This window comes from Neopsephotus bourkii, unplaced genomic scaffold (assembly GCF_033783945.1).
Source record: "Neopsephotus bourkii isolate Nb327-2 ecotype Australia unplaced genomic scaffold, CSIRO-AGI_Nbou_v1 NB_1279, whole genome shotgun sequence".
Classification (NCBI taxonomy): domain Eukaryota; kingdom Metazoa; phylum Chordata; class Aves; order Psittaciformes; family Psittacidae; genus Neopsephotus; species Neopsephotus bourkii.
The window spans coordinates 5301701-5327086 of NW_026901764.1; the positions used below are offsets into that span (position 1 = coordinate 5301701).

Here is a 25386-nt window from a genome sequence, read left to right on the forward strand (position 1 = left end):
AATTTTGGGGTGGTTGTATAGTCCTATCCTAGCAAGGCATGTTGCCATTGCCTAAGGCCACTGAACAAAGTGAAAAATCATTCATATGGGCAGCAAAGGACAGCACACCTTTTTTTTATTTCCTCAGTGATATTTCCTCCCTCTTGCTTTTCCCTTGTGAAATAAATAGGAATAAGGAATATTACTGCCAGAAGAGTGGGTAGATTTGTGATAATGTTTAAGAGCAAATGTCAAACTATAGAAACGTTATGGTTTTGTATGCTTTCGAAGTATATAACCAGATTATTATTTTGCTGTATCTTTTCTTTGAAAACTCTCTAATTGTCTATGCAGTTTTGTACTGGGCACAAACACTGTGCTACATTGTAATTGCTTCTTTTAGATTTTACATCAGAGCTTTGTAACATTAGGCAGGGAAAGGCAAACGAAAGTTTGGGTGGATAATTTCTCTCTCCCTGAAAAGAATGTCTTTCAGCAGAAGTCATTCCAAATGAATGTTCAGAGCTGTGAGTCACAGCATTAGTGGGTTGAACCATTATTCTCTGCAAGTATATGGGCATATATTTTCAGGATTAGTAAAATGGAGAAATATCATTTGTAATAAAAATATATTTTAGGATAATAGCAGGGTTATAATCTCTGAAATTCTAAAGAAAGATTATGACTTGACTGGAAGAGGGATTGACACATGAATAAATCTGTTCTTTTTTAAGAACTTAAAAAAAAATCACTTAAGATATTTGTTTGAACTGCAAAATACATGGAAGGGCAGACTTTCTAGAATAGAGCATGAGACATCCATATTAAAGATCTCTGCCATGGATAACCTCTGAGAAGTGGTGCTTCTGGTGCCTTCTACAGTCCTTTCATTTTGCACATTGTTTGACATTTTCATATTGATTTCTCTTTCCCTCCTGCCTCTGTCCCTTGTTTTCTAGCTCTACCTGAGTCTCTGTAATGTATTTTTTTAACTCATGTCTCTGTCCTGTTTTTACCTTCACGTTTTTTTTTATATATATATATATATATTTTAGCCCAGAGCAAATTTCTACTCCCCCTTCACCTTCCTTGTACGTCTGTTCATTGACTTTCTGACTTATAGTTTGAGAGATACCACAACCACAGGCTGTTCCTTCTGAAAAAGAAGTGGAACTGGGTGTTAGTTAAAGCCAGTTATGCTGGTACTCAGCATTAATATTTAAACGCATTTTGCCCCTTTATATAGCATTCACCTACTATGTCCAGGAATTGTTCTAGTGAAATTTTGAAGAATTGTTCTAGTGAAACATTTTAATGCTAAGTGCTTTTTGGCCTTTAAGATCTGCTCTGGTAGATTAACTTGGGCAATACATTCATTTTTAACAAAAAAGAATCTTTTTCCCATCAAAAGTATCTTTGAAGGATAACTTCACTTGAGCCCTCTAAGGAAGATGTATTCCCAAAGAGTTACATTTTATCAGATGAAATACTTCATCCTAGTTTGCTGCAGCTGGTATCAGAAAAACACCTGTAGCCTGAACATTAATCTATACTCACTAGTGAAGGGTAATGGACCAATAGATCTGCTATTGAATAATGGAGACTACTGGTAGATCTTTGCCTGTTCAGTTCCTGAAGCAGTGTGCATGGAAATTAGCAGATAGGCTTCTCTTACATTCATCATGCATTTCTGTGAAAGGCTTAAGGCATGTTTTTATTGTGGGATCTCACTGATAGCTATGCAAAGCCTTTGCAGAGTCAGTTTAAAATGGCAATAAATTTGAATGTTAGCTTTTGCCATCTTTCCATCGGCACTAGTGTAGTATGGGTGTCCAAGAGTGTATGTTCTACCTTGATTTTGGGAGGATATTCTTTTATTAGTATTTAAAATAATATAACAATATAAAAAAATCAAAACTTTTCTTGAAATGCAAAAGATGAGGGAAACTAAACTTTCTAGAAGAAAGCATCAGCCATGCACATTCAAGATCTCTACACACATGCCTCAGTAGGAATGTGAATAGAAGCGGGAAGGCTCATAAATCCAGGGAATAGGACTTCCTTGGAGCATTTATCTCCTGGGAACTACATGTTCAGATGGGGTGCGTCTTCCTCTGTAAGAGGTGTGGGTAAACCAGTGTTGTCTTATTTTTACTTTCTCTTTGATAGCTGCTGCTTTCTGAATATGCAGTCAGGCTGCAGCCACTGGGCTGCTTCAGCCTCCAACCTTCTGGTTTCCAAAATACAGAATTTACATGCTGATTAATAATGAACTTAGTTTTATTCTGGAATTTATAAAGGTTTATTTAGATAAACCTATTTTCTATCTACTAATGTAGGGCAGAGTTTGTTATCTCTCCCTATACCCTCAATCAGGAATGTACTGCCACTGCACTGCCCAGCTTCACTAGACCTTCTGTTTCTCTGAACTTTCAAAATCTCTTTACTAAACACGTTAAAATACACTACATTTTTGTTTTCAGCATTAGATTCCTGAGCATTCTGACGGTGCCAGTTATAACACATTTATCACCAATGGTTTATAAGAAGAAAGGATACTTATGGTCAAAGCTATACCATATTCTGAACAGCCATGCACTCTCAGCTTTGGTTGTATTTTTATCTGGGTTAGATGCACTCTGCAAAATAAATGAATGAAGTTAAAAATATTTTTATAGTATACATAAAACATGGACTTCCAATATTAAAAAAACCCATGTCAAACCAAATTACAATTAAACTGCACTCCCCCCCCCCCCCCCCGATTCAGAAAGCTTCTTTGGCACACAAATATCATCTCTGAATCACTTCAAGAACAACCTGGCTCATATAGCATTGCTATACACTCATTGTAAGAGTGCAGCATTTATTTTTATTGATTATATCAATTTTATTAAGCAGCTGAGAAGCAATGTATTCTGAGATCAATAAAATGATATTTCAATTTAATTGCCATTGTAGGATTACTTCAGTTTACTCCTACAAGATCAGATGCTATTTGTGTATGTCTAACAAAATGTCATTCCCAAAGGGATCATGATATTCTAATGACACAACTTTCCCTTCTGTATTTCTTTCCAAGGGAGGAGGACCATAACTTGAGTCAACAAGATTGAAAACACTGCTCTCCGTTCTGCAAGATAATTCTGGGCTGTGTTGCACAGGTAGATGGACTGTCCTTTTACTCAGGATTATTTGGAATGATTATTTGGAATGATACATCAGAAACAGCTGTACAAAGACAGCTAATTGTGTTATTCTCTGGGCATAGCATTAGCACTAGCAGAAGAATAAGTGGCAGAATGGAACTAGGAATGGGCTTGCCAGTTCTCTAAGGATATTTCATTATCATCTTGTTTGTGTTTTGCTGCAAGTTAGACTTTTTTTAAAATGGGAATATTTTTCTTTATGCAACGTAATTTATCTATTTTTTTATGCTTTAGAAATATATTAAACATTTCCTATTATATATTAGCTTTCATGTAAATTGGCTGATGATAATAATGTCAGTGGTCTGATCCTCAAAACAGTAAGGTACTAAGCCAACCTGTACATAGGAACTATGACACTGATTTCAGTGAATTTTGACTACGGTTACATAGAGACAGAAACCTTATTGTAGCAGTTATGATTTTGTTAACATCAAAGTGCTCACAGTGAACTTACAAATGCACCAAATAGGCCAAAAGTTATTTTTGGGATTAATTTCCGTGTTACTGAATTGATTATTTTCACAACTCCCTGTAGCAACTGGGGAGGCTGGAGGTGGGAAGAAGATGGTACTAACCTCTAACCGAGCAGAACACTCTTCCAAGACCTTCATATCTGATAGTGCATTTTGGCAGGATAGAGACAGGTAAGGGAAAAGGGTTGAAACATTTAAGCAGGAAGTTTAATGACAAGGAAGGTCTATGTTAGGTCAGAACAACAAGAACACTGAAAGAAAGAAGGTGAGGGATGAGGGTGGACAGGGATAGAGATGAGAAAGAGGACAGGTATGGAAACACACATATCGTGGAGTGGGCTGCAGCAAGCAGCCAATAAGTGCAACACAGAGGAAGGCTGTAAATGGCCCATGTGTCCTTGGTTTGACTACTAATATTTCTGGAAGCCATAGTGTTGTTGGTTAATTCCTCTTTCCAAACTCATTGTGTATGTAGCTTCCTCTTCCGGGAAAAAGATTCCTTGTATTGGAACACGAATTGTTCCTGTATAAAAGCAGTGGACAAAAAGTCTGTGTGAGAGTATAATTCTCTAAGAATTTCCTGGTCCTGACCTGAAACTGCTTGTATTTCTTGCATTCTTTCTTGTATTGTTTCTTTGCTCCGCACCTGCTCTGTTGGCCTGTATTCTCTGGCTTATGTAAGCTCTGTGAGTCTCACGTGTTGCGCCTTCCTCCTTTTGTATATGAAATCTGTGTTGTGTTTACAGCTTTTCTGTTTGTTGAGAATGTGGGTAGTTATTTGTAGTGAAGGTCCTCCTTAAAAAGGACAGACAAGGGATGGCAGGAGATGTTGGTATGAGTGCTTTTTGCACTGTTATAGGTCTTTGGATCCTATGATCTTAGAAAGTAACGTTTCACTTTCCCTGCCGTTCAGAGAGGTAGAAGTAGGGGAGACAGCCCACTACCTATTCTGGACAACTTTTTCTCTGGGAAGTGAGAATGCCAACGTTTCTCACCTCTTACTTTGGAATTATGCTTAGAGAGATTATTCACTTGCAATAAAATCACCAACCAGCTGGCTGATGAAACTGCTGGGGAAAGTATAAATACTTGGTATACTAATAAATATATCAGGTGCTTATTTTTAAAGGTATCAGGTAATTTATTTTGAAAATAAACTATTAGTTTGAGAGAGATAATATTGACATGTGTTTTGCAGGGTATTTCATTTTCTCCTGAGATCAATACTGCGCCTACAACATTTTCCCAGAATGCTTGTAGAAAATATATTCTTACACTGTCTTGGCAGAGATTAACATAGTAAAATTTGAGATACAGAAACCATCTGAATAAAATGGTATTAACTGTTTGGTTTTTCTTTTTCTAACGGGGAATGAGTTAAAAAGCCAACTGCCATAAAAGATTTGGCCTTTTAATAGAGCAACTCTGTAACTCCGCTTAGTGATTATGTATTCTGCATTCTGCTTATTAGTGTTAGATTTAGGTGTTCATACTATGAATGGTATGCAGCAAGCTACTTTTGCTTTTATATATTATTTCCTATAAAATAATATACATTACCTGTAGTATGTATTATGCAATTCATTTATTTCAGAAAAGAGTTATGATGGTGCATCAATAAATAAATGGATAAGAATATGAGGCTATTATTTCTTATATTTATTCTTAGATTGTGACAATGATTTAATGATAAACACCTTTAAGGAAAGCAAGGCAGAACTGACACAAAGAACCTGAGTGATGCTTTTGATGGATGAGGTCACAGTATGGTGAAGACCAGATGCTAGTTATATAATAAAAGGCTTTACACCTTTGCTAGAGATGGAGTCCTGGATTCCAAGTCTTACAGCTTGAACTGGAATTTGCTGCTAGTGGAGTGCTAACATTACCAGTTGAGCCAGCCCAGAATAGAGCATAATCAGAAGTCCAGAAACAACTGTGTACATGGGAGTCTTGACTAAATACATCAAATTCCTTCAGGAAAGAAAAAAATGAATTTATGGCAGGGAAGGAAAGAAGGGAGATCAAGTTGAAATAGGAAAGGAAAAGCGTTATGCAGCCATGTAGCTGCTATGTTCTCTGACATAGTACTCACAAGGTTGAAGGTGTTTAAGATTTTTTCTGCCCCTGAAAATTCCAGGTCTGGTTATAGATACAGACTGAGAGGTTCTTACAACAAGATACCCCATGTACTGGTATTTAGAGTGGTCAGAGAGGAGGTTAGGTTCAAATCTCCACAGTAGACCCTGTGGCTTCACTGTTCTGGCTGAGTCGTCTGGCTGAGGAGAAGCCTAGAGGCTTGTTTTGCACTAAGTTTGCTGTCTTTTAAACATCTTATTCATGAAAAGATATTCAGTTCTTATTTGTGGTACAATCCCCCTGAAGCACATGTTTTCAAGTTCATCTGGGTGAGAGCTTTAACTGGCACTTGATAGGTTACTTGTCTAGTGATATATGCAACAAAACCAACTCCTTTCACTGTGAAGACACACTAACATAGAAAGTGAAAATTAGATAAACTGAATAAAAATATTGTCTTAGAAATAAAGGAGAGAAGAAAGACAAGAAAGGGGAGGAAGAGTTGTGAGATGGAGATGAGATGAAAGAGAATATTAAAAGAAATAACCTGACATAAATTGAATAACTGACATAAATAACTCAGATAAGTACTGTATTAAAGAGGGCTGCAGAGAATGCAGCAAAGGTCTGAATTAGTAAAAGGTTGAGATTTCAAATATAAAAATGTCAGAAAAAGTAGAGTACCACAAGAAGGAAAAAGAATAATCAGAGCAGTGACACTATCTTCTAAGTTAAAATTTGCTACTATAAGGAATGCTGACTTGAACATGATAGGGCATGAAAGGTGTTACATTTATTTACACCTTTTGTGTTGTATAGCTGGGTTTTGTCAACAGAGATAGGTGTTAATTCACAGGGCACAGCTGGGAAACTAAATGTGTTATTGTTATTCATAAACATGATTATTTCAATTTTTAACAATAGAAAGAGGAAATTAGATGCCTATTGACTTCTGAAGAAATCAGGTTTTCACAAAGCATGCATTCAGTCAATTTTATACTACATTCCATTCTCTGGTATTTGATAGTTCTTGAGTGCTGCAAAGTAGAAAATTTCTGACATGATGTTCTCTTTAAAAACCAGTCAAGAATAAATTAAGGTTCTATATTCTGACCTTGGTCAGAATTTGGGTAGAGACATTGCAGGAATTTGCATCAAGGTGTTTAGGAGAGTGATAGTAGTGATTAGTCCCCTCAAACTCAGAATAAATCAGTATCTTGACGTGGTGCAATGGAGTTATACTAGCCCTTCTGATAGTGACTGAGTTGTAAAATTAAGAATATGGTCAGATATGAATAATGTTGTTGGGTTTTTTTGTTTGTTTGTTTTATTTTTCTTCCCCCAAAGAAACAGGAGGACATTAGGCACCTGAATTCCATCCAGTTTCCATCAATGACCTAAATGAGATCCTAAATGCCTTCAGATAGGTGCAAAGGTGTAAATGTTAAGACAGTTCAGTATGTAAGATTTATTAAAATTCTGCTTAATTATATCTTTAATGTATTTCCAAGTGAATAGAGTATCTTATTCATGTCTTACAAATGTAAAAAACAATTTAAGGCATCACCGAGTCATTTAAATTTCAGTTCCTAGTTGCGCAGTCTGAAAGAGTGCATGAGATGGTATTACCTAGAAACAGGAACACAGTATTAGGTACTTTTTTGCTTTGGCAACTTGTCAGCTGTAGCATTGCTTCTCCCTAATTGTACTGCTCTTCCACTTACTGTACGGAAGCACATGTCGTGTCTCTGAGTATTGACTTACTATAGATTTCTACTGTTGTTGCAGGCAGTGCTACATTTGAAATAATGCCATACATGTATGACAAAAAAGGGAAGGTGACAGTTGAACAGCTGCACCTTGTTAAATAGCCTGCTTCAGTTTACAGTTTTCAAGTTCACAATGTACTTAGGTTCCCATGTGAAAAATATTTCCAGAAACCTGATCTCCTAGAATTGAGCATTGCACCTTCTCCTATTTTATTGTAGCAAATGAAATATTGTTCTGGCTAATTTCTATAGATGCAGCATTCTGAAGGTGATAAATATATGGATGTATCAAGGCAGTACTTCTGTTATTTTGTTTATTAGACTTCTCAGGGTATCTTCACGTTTATTTACAGTTTTCTTAAAACTAATAGTTTTAGTTAAAAAATTTCATCATTATATCCACATTCAAAAAACAAATATACCCTTTGTACTTTATAAGATAAAGATACTTTTCAGCTCCTTTTTATTTTCAACCTGACTGTTTTAAACATTTTCAGCAATAACACTGTTTCTGACAAACATGAGCTACCAACAGTTGAACAGATTTTTAATAGAGTATGTATGTCTACAATCATGACATACCTGACTTGCAGCTTCTGCTTTCAGATCTTCATCTGGATCTACGCCAACTCTGTTAAAAAAATCCAAAACAAAGACATATGGTAATGATATGATGTATATTAGAGAGCTTTGAGGGTAGAAATGTTTCTCTTGTGCCACTCATTTCCTGCTAAGTGAGAGATGTGAAGAAGAGCTGAGAAAACATTAAGATCAGGTTTTTTTAATCAAGGAATTTCTTAAGTTTTTTGGAAAATTGAGAGTCTCTTTAACAGCCGGTCATAACACCTGAGATTATATCTTTACCCTGGCTTTGATCCATATCTGTGGCGATAAAATGAAGTCATTAACCTGTGCTATGAAATCCTTAATTACTGGCAGAAGAGGAGTGTTGAGAAGGAACTGGAGTTGGGTATGAGGACAAGACTACCGGACTCTGGCATTTCTTACTGTACTGCATTATAGCTAGCTTGTAGCATTTGGAAAGGGCTTTAGTTGGCACAGAAGGTATGGGAAAACAAACCCAGAGAGGAAATTGCAGTGGGTGATGTGCAAGATGATGAGAACCTGGGTGGCATTTTACTCATACGGACGGGGAAAAAACATTGGCTGTTAAGTGATGTGGTGGAAGAACTGACATATCTTGAATACTGCTCATACTCAGAACTGAGTAGTGCAACTGAGAAATGTTGAGTTGAATGACAGAAGCTTGTGCTGGTGTTCATACCACTAACAGAAGGAGAGCAATGAGGGTCATGAATAATGAAACTTATCACTGGAATCTGAAGCCCACAGCTAGCTAGCTAGCCCACCAATAGTCCCTGAAAACCTCCCACATAGTATCAGGTCCACCGAGATAATGGAAAAGTTACTGATGTGAATACAAGGTACTCTTTCACTAGATTCTAGATACTCATTTAAGATCACTTTACTGTTTTTCTGACAGTCTTCCTTCTTATGTTTTTGATTTTGGAAATAACACATCAAAATACATTTTTAAATAATACTAAATATTAACAGTTACATACTTCAGCCTTATTTCCTGTAAATATTATGCATGCTTATTCAGTCTGAGACAATAACAGGACCTATATGCAAAGCAGATGCTTTGTAGATGTAAATATTGCATGAAAGAGAAAATATATTTGTTTCTATCATAGTTCTTGAGCTTTCAAAAACCTGAGTTCTTCAGGCATAAATATTTAAATCTTTTTATAAAAATTAGTCCTTTTTTTGTCCTATTGTTTTTTAAATTTCTTGAAAATGCTTCTGATGGCACTAACCTATTCATTACTTTGGAGTAAAGCAAGTTAGGTATTTCCATTTTAATGAAATTGAAGTATTTACACGGGAAAAAAAAGAAACATTACACAGAGGTTTAGCCATCTGTCTGACAGTGGGTTTGTTGTTGTCATATACAGAGCAGTCTAGGACCTTCTCTCTTCTCAGTACTGTAAAACAAAGCAGTGTGAGACAGATGCTGTTGTAAAAGTAACAGTGTGCAGACGGAAGAGTGTACAGAGTAAATACAGCAAATTATGCAGCTTGAAGCAGTGGCACAAATGTAGGTGTAATGGTCCCAAATTTATAAAACAGGTCACAGTCAGAGAATCCCAGTCTCCTAAATGCAATTACATACCCTGTTTATTAGACCATGTTTATTTGCTAGATGTGTTCACCAGGAACACTACTTGACCAAAACAAAAATACCAGCAGTACAATAGTTAAGGGTCTGCACAGTTCTGAAAAGTAAAAAAATTCAAAGCATTTACGCATGACAGGTGGCAGCTGAAAGGCAGGGCTACAGCACAAACTTCTCTCTCACTCTCCTGTCTTTAATGAGCTTAACTTTGACCTCAAAGAATCGGTCTCCTGGGACAGAAGTAATTCAGCCTTCAAGCAGTTCTGGACATACTGGAGTAGAGACACTGCCACTTCTGATTGATTGTGTGTGTTGGAGTTGTGATGCGTTTATTATAGAATGAGCTAAGACAACAGAAAACATTTCACCTGGGACTAAAAGGACTTTAATAGTAAATGTAAAAAAGAGTAGGCAATGGAGCCAGGAGGAACCAGAGTTTCTGACTATGATACTATTTCAGTAACTGTCATGGAACTACTAAGTAATCACATTCACAACAGCAAACCACTGGCACAGGAAAAATTCTGGATTTATAGAGTTTCACAGGATTTGTGGTATGCTTGAGTTTCTTTGCATGTATAACTTCTAATCCTTATAGCTGCAGAGACAGCTAGTTGTTCTACCTTGTTTATTCTGCAGACAATATATTATAATACGGCACATACACAGAGAGTCACATGAAATCTTAACAAGAGTATTATGTTTAAAGCCAAACAATCCCTACCCCTCACCCCAGCAATAAATCACACTTAAATTCAGTGGAATCACCCTTCTGTCCTAGATTTTTCACATATGAAAAAGAAAAGAAAGCATGACACATGAAAGACACATGAAAGACATGGATCCACAGAGAATGCTTTCCTTTGATCTGGTCTCTGTTCTTGTTTAAGACACAGGTGCAGATGCTCTTGCTGTTTTTCTCATGGAATAATATCTTGCTACTGCAAATCATAAAATCATAGAATAGTTTGGGTTGGAAGGGACCTTCAGAGGTCATCTAGTCCAACCCCCCTGCAATGAGCAGGAACATCTTCAACTAGATCAGGTTGCACAGAACCACATCCAGCCTGACCTTGAATGTCTCCAGGAATGGCATATCCACTGGATGGGCAACCTGTGCCAGGATTTTACCACCCTCATTTTAAAATACTTCTTCCATGCTTCTAGAGTGAATCTCCCCTCTCTAGTTTAAAACCATCATCTCTCTCCTATTGCAACAGGCCCTGCTAAAAATTCTCCCTGTCTTTCTTATAGGACCCTTTTAAGTACTGAAAGGTGCAATAAGTTCTCCCTGGTGTCTTCTCTTCTCCGGGCTGAACAATCCTAACTCTTTCAGCCTTTCCTCACAAGAGAGTTGTTCTAGCCCTCTGATCACTTTTGTGGCTCTTCTCTGGACCATCTGCAACAGGTCCATATCTTTCTGTATTGAAGACTCCAGAGCTGGATGCAGTACTTCAGGTAGGGTCTTACCAGAGCAGAGTAGAGGGGCAGATGTGGCTAGCAAAATCTTATGTATTGATTTAAAGCCCCTTGGGAAAAGGACCAATCATTCTTTGTGTTCTATAGGAGAGTTTTTAAATGCATTAATATAGGAATACATTTCTGTAGTAACTTGACCATTAACAACTTTATTAAGTATGCACTAAGCAGATTGAGTTCAGTCACTTCTGAATTGGAAGCTAATTATTTCATATCCAAATATAGGCTTGGGAGCTTAACACTGAACATTGAAAATCATGGTCTGCTATAATTAACTCTGATACACTTGCCATGAACTAGAATGATGTTTTTAAACTGCAAATGTTGAAAAAACAAAGTATAACAAATTACATGTGACAGTCAAGACAACTGAAATTAAGCACAGACATACACTTCAAGTTTACGTCCTTCCTCAAAAGACCTGCTATAGGTCTAATGGTATTGCACTAGAATTCCAAACTTAAAATTTGTATAAATTACTACAAATACCTCTAAGAAATACTCTGTTGTTAATACTTGTATAAGTATCTCTTTCCTTTTTAACTTTTTTGGTTTTCCTTTTCTGTGAGAATTTTTTGTAGTATTTTTTTTCTCCTTTCTCACTGTCAACTTTGTTTCTTCTGTTATCTTCTTGTACTTCTTGTAGTCTCCCTTTTCCATTCCTCTCTCCCACTTCTCTGGTTGCTCTCTATTCCTAATTCATTTCTTCTTGGCATTCTTCTAAATATTGTATGTTTTTATCTCTACCTTTCTATTTTTGAATATTTTTATTCTATACATTAAACATTTAGGATGACTTCTATAAAAACAAATGGAACAAGTGCAATGACTTTTTAATTAGATCTATATCGCAGTGGAATTTGTCTGCTCTTACAGGCTTTAGTAATACCTTTAGATTCAAATATCCTAGATATGAAAGAATTCAAATTCTTAAAAATTCCATTATGGTGGGTTGTTTTTTTTTATGCCTTCTTTTTGGTGAGTGGGGAGGGAATAGGAGTTGTGGGTTTTTTTGTATTTAAATAAAGGCTGGATAAAAACCTGAATTCAGAGATTGTTAAAATTTCTACATTTGAAATCTGGAAGTAAAGCTTGTGACTTCAGGCAGTCTTGAGGAATTATGCCTAAGCATTGCTAGGAACTGTGCATTAGTTTGCAGAAGTACACTTTACAGCTGATGGTATTTAAATCCCCGTGTACTACCAAGTGTATAATTTTTTTTTTTTTAGCAACAGACAGAATGCAATTTGTAATAAGAGGAGGAATTTGTCACTGAATACAAAGCAGTTGATAACATCTTTTCTTATGTGGTTGAAATGAAAATGGATGGAAAGATAAATCCCAGACTGTAAAGCAAACAAGCAGCAAAAAATACAACAATCCATAGGGACAGAGAGTAGTAAATCACTGTTCAGGCACTGCAAACTTTTAATTCTCTCACTTCAAATCACCACAAAGTCAACACTATATGGTAATATATATGCTTTCTACAGTGGAAGCCACAGGAAAATGAATATACTCATGAATTCATGAGGATCTAGGCACACGGAGCAGAACTTCTGGTGTCTATACTTACAAGTGTGATTCTCAGCCCTCCCTCACTTTAGCTGCCAAGAAATCTGTAAATAGACACATTTCTCTGAAATCTGAATTCTAATTAGTGAAATTCTACTTCTGGGCTTGTACAGGCTTTGTGTATTTGCAGAACAGAGCCTGGTTCATGCAAGTTGAATCTTACTTGCAGTCCCACCTAGTCTAGTTTGCACCTACCATATACCCACACTGGTTAGCAGTATTCCAGATGAGGCAGTGAGGACTGCTTTTAATTGAAAAATATGTCCTTAGAGCATGTAGTTGATTCCACTCCTTCTTTATTGAACAAAAGATCAATTTGAGTGTCCTGTGAAGAACTGGGAAGCTTAGTTTCATTAGTCACCTCAAACTGAGGAGAGTCCATACCATGCCTCTCAGAAGTGCCATAAATACTGGCCTGAGTGGTACAGGTGGTAGCACAATCCATTGTCCTCCTGCTATTGTCCTGTTGCACCAAGCATCTTTCAATTTCAAGCACCAATGAAGACCCTGGAAACAGTTGTTTATAGATGTATTATTTAATCCATCTAATGATTTAATGAACAAAACTTCAGGCTTGGGAATTTACAAGAGAAATGTCTCTTAATGTGACTAACAATCTTCCTGTACCTAAATGTATGTGAATGTGCTCCTGATGCCATATATTACAGAGGTGTCAGATAAGGATTAGAATTAGCCATGTCTTCTCTACTTCCTTTTCTAGATCTGTGGTGAAAACAAAGGTGACTCAAGAGGAAAAAAGTCTGCCTTTCTGTTTCTGGCCTTATACTATAAAATGGGGATAATAACATTCCCTCCATCCCAGTGCTCATCTGCATATCCCTTATTATGTTTGTACAAGATTTGGCTTAGTAGAGCAAAAAAATTTGGTTTGGAGCCCTAGGAGTGCTCCTGTACAATAATTATGAACAGTATTAGCTTCTTTGCTTGTCAAAGGTTTTACCGGAAGAACTCACCTTCTCAGTGCAATTGCTTCAGCCTTCCATGGGCTGTCTCATTTTAACTAAAACAGTCTTTAATCCTCAGTTTATATTTCAAAACCTGCACATAGCGGGAAAGGCTTTTTTGAGTGATTTATAACGCAATATGTGATTTATAACCCAATTTTCAAATGGCATTAAACAATATTTGCAACAAGAGTCTTGAATATTTTTGCATGAAGAAATCTGAAGCTTGTAGTTATCCATCATCAGAATATTGTGTTCAGTATGGAATTGTTAACTGTAAAGACTAGAAACATGAGCAAACTAAAAAAAAAAAAAAATTGTTTCACCATCTCTAATAAGTCATTACAATTGAAATTAAAAAATATTCGGCATAAATAATGACTGCTCAGGCCATTATTCTTGTCCCCATGGCAGTAAGTATGATTTGTATTCCTAACACACTGACACTGAAAATCTGCTTTTGCTTCTAGATTGCTATATTGCTGCTATATATTGCTACTGCTATGGACTGATGCTGTCAGAAACATCTGTTTTTTTTATAGTACTTTTGTTTGATTGGCACAAACCCCACAGGGAATTATGGCATGAATATAGACCGTCAAAGTTCATCTCAAGCTGATTTTGTTAATAAATGAAAACACTTCAAGGGAAGAATAATCACTTGTGTCTCATAGGAGAAAGAACAAATCAGTTTAATTTCATGCTGAGAAGGATTAAAATAATTTATTAGGTAAATGATGTTTTCTAAATGGTTATGACAGCTGCTTTTCACATGGCTAAAGCTTTCTATTATATACACAACATATAAATGGAACAAAGAGTATGATTTTTAAACCTAGAATCATGCAAGTGAGAGATAATTGTGACATAGTTTGACTTTTGAACTTGCTGTTTCATGAAACTGGGAAAATTATGTTTTGAGAGATGCTGCTGCAAAACAGTCCTATGCTCAAGGTCTATGGACTACTTTGGGTGGGCACATGGAGAAATACGTGGTTGCAGAGTTACCAATTAATGCGATAACTGTATAAATTGCAAGTAAAGAAAGGTTGCAATGGATGAAGATAATGTGTAAATGCAAATAAAAGATAAGGTGGATGAAGGAAATATAGTGCTCTATAATAGATGCACAAGTTACAGTCTCTAGATGTGATCTGAAATATCAAAAAGATTGTGATATTGTAGATAATGTCACTGCATAAAATTTTACCAATTACTTCTGCAGCTGTGCAGCTGTGCGAAGTAAAATGCTAAAATTTAAAAATAGATGATGGCTTGCATTTACATTTACATTATCTGCTTATGTGAATAGTAACTAGAATGATGAATGGGATATTTAGCTATCTTGTATCTGATTCTCTATTCTGTTAATCCTTTCTTTATCTTGAGATATTGGTGGGGGAGGAGGGTGAAATAGTTTGGTCACTTTGAAGTAACAGGGTACATCTGTATGGCAGAATGCACTACTGATGTCTGTAATCATGACATCATGGCGCTTCAGCTTAGAAGTTCTGAAAAGTAGTGATTTATGACTGTAATGCTTCTGGCACATGCAGTAGATTATGAATGTCATTGTGCTATGTAAATATACCTGTGGTGAGGAATCAGGCCTCTGGCTTACAAATATGAAACAAGCTGACTAGAATAAGCATCATTTAACTTATGTGAATGTTTTAGAAATCAGCAGTTGTAGTTGTTTCAGGGCATGTGAATAAGTTGGAATAAAGTCAGCATGAAGGTTGGCAGCAACCAAAATAATGTGATCTTCCGTGTGGCAGCAATGTATGAAGTGGGACTTGTTTTCAGATTCAAGGTAAGATCATTGTAGTAGATTCTTATTATAGAATATGAGGTGTTTGTTACATTGTTCAGTATATTATGACACTCAGGCTTGTTATATGAGTTTATCAGATCTAGATGGATAGTGAATGCAGGTTGTGTTTATGTCTACAGACAACAGTAATTGCATGAATTACACTGAATTCCACATCAAACTGGAAAAATAACAGCTACTGACTCTGCCAAACCCACTCATCATGCTTACTTTGCCCTAATGCCATACTGCTTATAGCTAACTATTGCACATTGTTACAAGTCAGTTCAGAACTTCTTTATATTCAGGCAGTAGGCTGAATGTGATTCAGATTTTAAAACTTGATTCTGAAAAATGTAGGTCAAGGCTGGTTTCCATTCATATCTATAGCTGTACATATGTCCAGTCTTTAGGTATCCAAACTCACAGTTGCTTCTTGCCTCTAACACTGAGTGCAGGAGAAACTTGGTTTCTGTACTTTCTCTAGAACTTGTTTTCTTGGACTTCAAGAGTTGCTCAATTAAATACCTTCACTGTGTGGCCTTTAAACTCTAGTGAAAGCCACAGAGCCCTGGCACCAGTGTTGAACATCCACTCAGTACATCAGCTGATCAGCACTATTTTGCTTCTTTTTTGTGCTGACGTATCTTCTGTGCAACTCTCCCTCACTTCCTCTCTCCCCTGCCTAGTTTTTGGTTTTCATTTTTTTTGTCTTTCCTATTTATATATGCTTATAATCATAAGTTGTTCCTGTACCTTTTATTGCACTGTGGTATGTGATCCAGCTATAGAATCATGGAATAGTTTTGGTTGGAAGTGACCTTCAAAGGTTATCTAGTCCTACTCCCCTGCAATAACAGGGACAGCTTCAACCTACTGCTTTCTGTGTATAACTCTGCTTTATCAAGTAATAATATACTTGCATGTTTTATTTTCTACTTCTGCCTTAGGGATAAGTCTTTAATAAAATGGCATTTTTAGTAGTCCAAATTTAGATTAATAAGCTTTCTGTTTCAAAGTATGTGGAAAAGTTCACTACTCTCCCCCCCCTTTTTATATCCTTATCTGGAAAATGTGTACCTCAAACACAGTTTTTCTAGGAACCTGTCAACATTCAGATCTCTGTGGTAGTTTGGCAAAGCTTTGCTCTATTCCCCATTCCTTAGTAAGGTCTGGATTGCATGCCATGTGCTTGTGTGTCAGCTGTTCCTCTATCCCTGCCCCAAAAGAGTAATTTTTCTTCATTTTTTGTTGTTCTAAAATGCCCCTATGGTTTTTGTGTGGACTCTGATTTACAGTGTGAGGGGAGGCTTTCGCAAGGCTCTCAGCATGCTGCCAACTGCTCCTGTTCAAGGCAAGGTCACTGGTGTCATTGGCTTCAAAAGGAGCCAAGTTAGACCAGCACTGAGTGCTTCCAAAGAGCCATTCCTTAATATTTTTGCCATCTCTCAGCATTCCTGAGATATACAAGGATATGGTTGTCAGTTTAACTTTCCACTTACTGTGCTAGCTTCATTTTCTGATGCAGGTTTCATTAACAGATCAACTGGTGAATAGATAATTTCACACATCTCATTTATGCAAAAATCAAGACCTATAGAACAAGGTAAGCACTTTACTGTCTGCTTTTCAAGCATTTAAACTCTGTAACTTACCCTTGTTTTGAAGAACAGGAAGTCCAGAACAGTGTCAAGAGGTTACATGGCCACAGTCAGTTAATAGTCACAGTTCTTTTCCAGTTACACTCTTTACTCATTAAGCAGGTATGTGATTACTTGTAGGCAAACACAGATTTATGGGCAAAGGATGGGAAAGCTTAAAAGGACTGTAATCTTCCTAAATTTTTATTTTTAATCTTAGCTGCAGAAAAATCCTCAAACCCCAAACCCTCAGCAAATCTAAAGCTTGGGGCAACTCCATTGCTACTAGGATGAAATTGTCATGCTAACAGTAGAATATTTAATCCTAAAATGTTACAAAATTATTAAAAACTGGGTTTGTTCAGTTAAGATGCAAACATCTCTGGATTAAAATGTGGTTACAAGGTCACAAGTCCTACATTGTGATAAGAGAAACTGAAAAATAACGCATGAAAAATAGTGTAACTTAAATAATTTTCTAAAGCTGCAAGAGAAGATGAGATTTGAGGAATGTGCATGGAGGTAGCTGGGATATACACTGTAATTACCACTTTGTCATTAAGGCTGCATTTTGTTATTTAGTTTTCATCCGAATTTCATGTCTGACATTGACAGGTGGGACTCCTAGAATAACAGGATCGATTGACAGCACATTATAGCACTGGCGAAGCATTGTCTTGGGATAAAGGATGGGATTTGGTACCTTGTTGGGTAGTAATGAGGTTACTTCTTGTATCAACCCGGTAAATCCCCAAGCAGTCGCGCTTTTGAAATACTGGAGCACAGAGTGGCAAGGTTGTCATGAGGGAACTGTGATGCCTCCCATCCAAGCCCTTTATCATGTAATTGGTTTTGTTTTGCTTTTATTTTTTTTAGCGGGGGAAGGAAAAGGGAAGGAAGACATGGTTTGTTTTCCCTTACTTTAAACCAAATGATCTTGTATTTAGAATATACTGTGACTGTTAGCAGCATACATGTGTTAAGGGACAAGTGATTATGCAAAGAGAAGGAGACACCAGCGATGGCAGGAGATTTTTTGCTTTACTTTAAGGTGTTGCAAAATAGAGAAGTGTGGACACAGATATATCTCCGAATAATCCTCTCAATAAGAGGCAGTACACAAAACAGAATATTGGTCAGCCTCCACATGCTTTAAGAAAGTTGGTATTATTGCCATGCCTCTCCTCCTGCTGCGAGGAAGGCTATAGATCAAATGCTCTGTAGGCAACATTGGAACTGTATTAATAAAACACCCATAACATTATGAAATATGCATTTTCAGTTAATGCAAAAAGATAGAAACATTACTGCATTACAAGTAGCATCATTTTTGCACATAGCAAATGTCCTAATTGCTACTTCTATGAACTCTATGGAGATGAATACAGCTTTCAAAAAAAAAAATAATCAGGAATTGGGCCTTTTTGTTGGCATCTTACTCAGACTATTAATGAGCTTTGCCAGCCAGGAAAAATGAGAGCTGATTGTACAAAAGATCTGTATGAGGAAAAGAAACTGTGCTCAGATGTATTTTGACAATTTCCTACAGATGAGCTTAGTTAATTTGTGGCTCAGAAACAACAGTTCCCTCCAGTGAATTATGTCAATGATTTTTAGAGTAGTAAAATGTTTCTTCTCTGAATCACTTTAGGTGTCTGTTCCTTTGTTTTCCTTGAACATAAACAGCACAGCTTTGGCAAGAAGCCCAAGCCATTGCAGATGCATTACATTATTGTTAATGTGATTAACCCAAAGTAAAACATTAAATGCTCCTGAGGCATTAGTTGAAATAACGAGATGACCAACTCCCAAGTTCCCTGGGCTCACAGCATGGGGACAAACATATCATGTACTTCATCTTTTGCACTGACATTTGAAATTTATCATATAAAGCTGGTACTGGGAGCAATTCTGTGCATAGTCATTTGAAGTGTTGAGTAATGCTGGTCAAACTAAATGTATGTTACAACCAAAACACACTAATTGCTACTGTCTTTGCTGCCAAGAACTGACAAGGTACCTTACATGTAAAGCTGTCACTAATCTTTCTATTTAGGCTGCTCTTTTCAGAAGCAGTTTGTAAAACAGCTGCATTGCTGAAGTTCATATTTCATTCCTGGATTATAATATGTTCACGTAAGTTCTGTCTGAAACACTCAGAACAGCAGGAAAAGATAGTAAGGACTTGTATGGATTTATTGACCCAAGGCTGCATAAAACTACGGTTTATTGGAGAATATAACTTCAAATATATGCTGTACAATTGTTTTATCGAAGGGTAAATCAAAATTGCATTTCTGAATTAGTGAAATGATGAATTAACGAACCATGCAGCACAATGGCCTTTAGAGCCGAGGTCATTACATTCAGAAGCAGGTGCACTGCAATTGGTAATGTGAGTAAGCATTGATACGATTTTTTTCATGTTTCCTCATCTAGAAATAAATATTGTAGGACAGAGAGTGCTAAGTTAGATGTAGCTAACTTAGTGCTTGTGCTTAGTTAGATGTAGCACGTAGATGGAAATATATCTTGCTATGAAATAAAAATATCTGTTTTCAGATCAGATGCATACTCATTAATTTTTTCCAACTCTGGGCATTCAAATTCTTATGTTTGAAATTACAAATCAAGCTCTATAAAGGAAGAACTTTTTGCTCCCCTTCATCATCCAGTGTGTATCTCATTCCATGTCTCATTCAGACACTCTCCAAACCTTTATGCTACAGAGGTTCCAGAGGGAAGAAATATTTTCTAGTGTAGTTGCCAAATTTGGACCAAATGTCATCCATGATATTGCAAGTTCTCCTAGTCACACAGTGATCATGGAGCATTATATAGCTTTGATAGAATGTTATTCAGTTTGTTGATGTTTGTTTGCTTGTTTCTGTTTTGATTTTATGGAGAGTTTTACTTATACAACAGCAACAAAGATAAATACTTCTACCTAATTGCTGTATTTATCCAGAACTACAAGAAATGTCTTTATTTCACAGTATGTGTGGCTTGATTTTTTAGTAGTCTTACGTTTTTAAATATTCATGACTTGTTCATTTGGAGAGAATTAGAACTTAAGTAGAATTTAATTTATTTAGAACCCCAAGTCTGGTACCCTAACATAGGTGAAATTCAGCTTACCCACGTTTGCATTATACTGTATTCGGAATAATTTAGGAAATATCCAGCACCTATTTTGTATTTGCATATACTCATTCTGGGAAAGCGAAGCTTTAAAGTGTTAATGATGGCTTTTCCTTTTGTGTCAGCAACTCAATTGTGGCTAGAAACCTCTTGATTCTGGTAATTCGATTCATCTCAACTAAAATAATTCCTTTTTTTGGTAGTGAACTGAATAGTCATTCTTGTCTGGTTTACTGAGGGCTCTCTCCTTGTTCTATTTTGAGATTTTTATGCTACCTGTATCTGTCCTTGCAAGCCTTTTATGACTACCCAGGAGGAGGGTTAGTTACCCCCTTGTCGAGTTATAGTTATTAACTGTGACACTGTAGTTAAGGTTGATAAAACACTTTCATTTTAATTAATTAAAGCCTTCATCTTTTTATAAGAGCATTTGGAGATGCTCTTCAAAGCTTCTAGATATTTGTAATTTTAAAAAAATTCTCTTTATAATCATATACAGCTTGAGCATAAAGCCTCAAGCACCTCTTTTGAGTTGGCTGCCATTTAAAATGAATGCAGTGAAAAAGGAATGCTGGGAGGGGAAATAGCTTCATAATTTTATCTATGCTTCTTGTGTTGTATTGCAGTGTGTTGGAAGGTGTTTGCTGCATTAGGGTTAAGAAAGCATGTGAGCAATCATTCTTCTGTAGACTACCTAATAACATACTGGAAGATCTGAACTCATCTTTTCTACAAAGATTACTGCACTTTAGTTGGTGATTCATTTTACATGAAACAGAAACACTTACTTGGACAGGAGCTGAAACCTCCCTAGTGAACGCATTCACCACTAGTCTACAGAATAATTTTGTCACGTTTTCTGGTTCAGTTAATTAAAATTATTTTCTGACTTTGCTTTACTCATCTCATGGATACATGCATACGTGCGTAGAACTGGCGAGGCTAGAATTCTTCCAGAAGGGTGAGGAGGAAATACATATGGGAAAAAAAAAAATCTGAGAAAGACTGAAATATTTTTTTTTCAGACTGAAATGGTAAATATTATATGATGAAAACTTTTATCCCCTTGAAAGGAAACCTTCATTTTAGATTTTCTTGCTTAAGAAATTCTAATATCCTTTGTCAAGCAAAATGGGAGAAGAATGCACATAAAAACTTCGGAAGTTAAGCAAACTAATAAATGTGAAGAATATATTAATTTCATACCCTACTATTTTTTGAGCCAGCTCACAGTATTTCACAGCTCTTAAAATATGAAAGTTCAGTGAGTTTCCAGAGTAATTATTGTGCAAAAAAGCAACCATATCTGATCAATAATAGAGCAAGTTAAGGGATACCTTGCAGGGATATAAGATTCAACTCAGTAAATGTAATCATTTTTTTCTAGAGGCAAGATTTCATACCACATTACCACATATTTATCTCAAACTTTTAAATGTTAAAATTATTTTTCTCTACCCTCTATTTACCCTTTAGCAACACATTTTTAGCATATGCTTAAAGTCAAGGGATCTGTGCTTGCACTAATTTAATTTGGTGTATTAGTTAGAGGTCAAATTAATTTGTCATATTTTGGTAGAAAATAGTAAATCATTACTTTTGTTCTAAAGTCCCATATAATTAATGAAGATATTCCCTAGGAGTTGTTCCAGATAGGCTTCCTTGATTCATTATTTGTAATTGGGGCAATTTCGCTATGTTCATTCCTGCATAGCAGCTACCTTTTCTATGACAGACAGATATGTTTTAATGGAAGAAATAATATGATTCCATAAAATGGAAGAAAGTTGTTGGTTTGTGTTGGGGTTTTTTTGGTTGTTTGTTTTTGGTTTTTTTTTGGAGGGTGGGGGGTTCATACTTGGACTCTTCGAAGTAACTTTATTTTAAAAGATTACAAAAGAAATATTTTAATTGACACAAATCCTGCTGGATGGATTCTATGCCAGGCTGTAGGTTTATTTATAATTTTCTAAAAGTATATACAAACAATTCTGGGGTTTTGGCATGCAGAAAATTCCTCCTAGAATTTATTCCTAGTAAACTGTGAAAAGTATGAATCTCTTTTACTGCTCTGTAATTTCCCTTTCTCCTGTAACAAATATTTTAGCAATAAAAACATATCTTTCATTCCTTCCTTCCTTTTTTGGTTTTCAATAGCCATGTAGAACTAGAAATATGATGTATGTGAGGTGGGATGTTAGGAGACTGGGGCCAAAATTAGATCCCTCTGGCCTATACAGACCAACAGATTTGACAGCAAGAGTCAGGTACATGTCATGCACAAGTCACAACTGCAATCCAAAATCTTCTATTCAATAGCTGTCCAGAACTGCCTTTCACAGTCAGTCAGAAAGCCCAAGTCCTCTTTATTCTGGTCTTTTGTTATCAAGCACAAATGTTTATAAACCTTGTTCAGTATCATTCAGGAGAAATACTATGGTAAGTAACTCTGAGAGACCAAATGCACACCTTATCTTAGCAGAAAAGTACCTTGCAAATAAATAATAGGCCTTTCAAGAGATCACTGAGATTCATTACCTGGATGATTTCTCATTTTCAGATAGAAATGAAAGGAAATCATCCAATTTCTTTTTTATAATAACATCCAATACATTTAATGTACAGTTTCATCCTGCTTCATGATTTACAGCATTTACTAGGCTAATCATGCTTTAGCCACTATTATAAAAGCAGCTATTCTATTAACCCTTTCAGTGTGGGTGTGCCCCAAGAAGCGTTTTCTTTGCTCACAGGTATGAAGTGTGATGTTGACTATCTCAGGATTTGAAACAGAATGCCATTTCCATAACACATCTTTAGTCAAGAATACCAGACCATTTCCTATTTCTTGTAGATGCTACATACACTGTGGGTATACATGCCCGCAAATCCAGAACTGGTGCCAAAGGCTCCCACGCAAAGGGAAAGTATCCTGTATAGCAATATTTTTTCTAATAAAAAAATACTCTAACTAGGATCTAAACCAATATTTTAGTCTGTGCTACTACAGGAGATCGAAGGGAACAAAGTGATAAAGCCGAGTTGTCCTGGGGTTAGCAGTAGCAGTCAATTTTTCTCCTTCTTGGTAGCTGGTGCAGTGCTGTGTTTTGACTTTCAGCCTGGGAACAGAGCTGATAACACCAGTTGTTTTTAGTTGTTGCTAAGTAATGTTTACTCTGACCAAGGACTTAGGGAGCCTCATGCTGTGCCAGGGAGGAGGGGAAGGCAGGAGGAAGCAGAGACAGGACACCTGACACAAACTAGCCAAAGAGGTATTCCATACCACAGCACGTCATGCCCGGGGGGGTAACTGGGAGTTACCTGGAAGGACATGGGGTCTTCTGGGTCAGACTCGTTTTTCGGTGGGTGGTATCATTATTTTCTCTTATCATTGTTGTCGTTGGTGGTAGCAGTGGTGATTTGTATTGTACATTGGTTGCTGGACTGTTCTTGTCTCAGCCTGTGGGAGTTTCATTCTTTCGATTCTCCTCCCCATCCCTCTGGGAGCGGGGAAGAAAGAGGGAGGAAAAGGGGAGGGGGAGTGAGTGAACGAGCTGTCTGGCTGGGTTTAAACCATGACAGTTCTTTTTGGCACCCAAAGTGGGGCCTGAAGGGTTGAGATAATGACAGATCTGACCAGATTAATAGTCACTTGTCACAATGCTGATTTACTGGCTCTCAAAGTTGTTTCTCTTGATCTCACAGTTCCAGAATGTAGTACATTACTTAGACCCCGTATTTGCTGTGTTAGCGTTTATCAAGTGTGGGGTTTGGGCTAAGGTTCTTCTTTATGGCAATGACTTGTAATATGGGCGGGCTCCAGCAGCAGGGTGGGACGGACGTTGCTGTGGACTGGTACCTGGCTGTCTGGCTGCTCCTCACCGTCCTGGCCCTCGCCCTCGCCTCCGTCTGTGTAAGGCCGCGGGGAGCCGAGGGGGGAGCGGCCCCGGGAGCTGGCGGTGGTCGAAGAGGCCCGGGAGAGCGGCCCCAGCGACCAAGTGGCAGCGGGAACAGGGCCGGAGTCCGGCAAGGAGCGACTGCCGGTGGAGGAGGTTGGGGAGGTCAAGGAGTGGGAGAAGGCGGCTGCTGAGCAGCGGCAGAAGGCAGTGGAGGAGCCGAGCCCCGCTGAGGAGCCGAGCCCTGCGGGCGAGCCCAACCCCATGATGGCCGAGTGCATTGCCCAGAAGCTGCCCACTGAGCCCCAGGAGGATGCAGGAGACCACACAGCATTTCCCAGCAAGGCAGAGGAGGAAGATCTGGACTCAGGAAAAGAGAAGCTGGTGGTGGGAGAGCCGGCAAGCATAGCAGTTACACCAGCCCCAGTGACAAGTACAGCAGCAGCATCTGAGAGTTCAGAGGGTTTTGAATGGCTTTTGGGTACCTTTGGGACCTGCCTGCTGATTGTGATGGGGATCACCATGTTGACACACATGCAGAGTATTATTTTGCCCATGACCATTTTGTCTGATTTCAAAAGTTAAGCTGAGTCAGGTTTGGGTCTTGTCTGGGATTAAACAACAATATAGGAGGACCAAGAGATTTTCCCTGAGGCTGGACAGTCATGAGTGTCAGGGTGTGTGGGATAGTATGGGCAAGTATCTAGGTCAGTGGCCCCCCCCCTTTGGAATTTCACCACCAAGCAACTTCAAAATCCAGAAGACTTGGTAAAACACTTAAATGAGGTGTCTGGTCATTCTGGCCATACCAGAGATGGACAAATCATGGCAACGTGCTGGGTCTTGGCCTATGCTTACAGGGCCTTGTTCAACACTATCCAGCACCTTCAAAAGGAAAAAAATGTCGCTGGATCTGAGGGCAAAGCAACAGTCAGTACAGTTACTCCAGCTCCAAGCACAGCAGCTACACCACCCCCAGCAACAAGTAAAGTCGCTACTCAAATTTTGGCTGCAATGAACAGCGCAGCTACCCAGCAGCAAGTACAGCAGCTACTCAAACTTCAACTGCAACAGACAGCACAGCTACCCCAGCTCCAAGCACAGCAGCTACCCCACCCCCACAAAATAATAATAATGATAAAGGAATAATAAGGGAAGAGAATAT

General features: G+C 37.5%; 1 protein-coding gene across 5 annotated transcripts in view; it reads right to left on the bottom strand.

Moving 5' to 3' along the window:
* Nucleotides 1-25386, bottom strand: part of SLC9A9 (solute carrier family 9 member A9) — a 199422-nt gene that overhangs the window by 45674 nt on the left and 128362 nt on the right. For all 5 annotated transcript variants that reach the window (XM_061365289.1, XM_061365290.1, XM_061365291.1 and 2 more), the window contains 2 exons: nt 8095-8143; nt 2539-2618 (listed from right to left, as the gene is read on the bottom strand). In XM_061365289.1, the coding sequence (XP_061221273.1) occupies nt 2539-2618; nt 8095-8143 (129 nt within the window). The remainder of the gene's footprint in view (nt 1-2538; nt 2619-8094; nt 8144-25386) is intronic.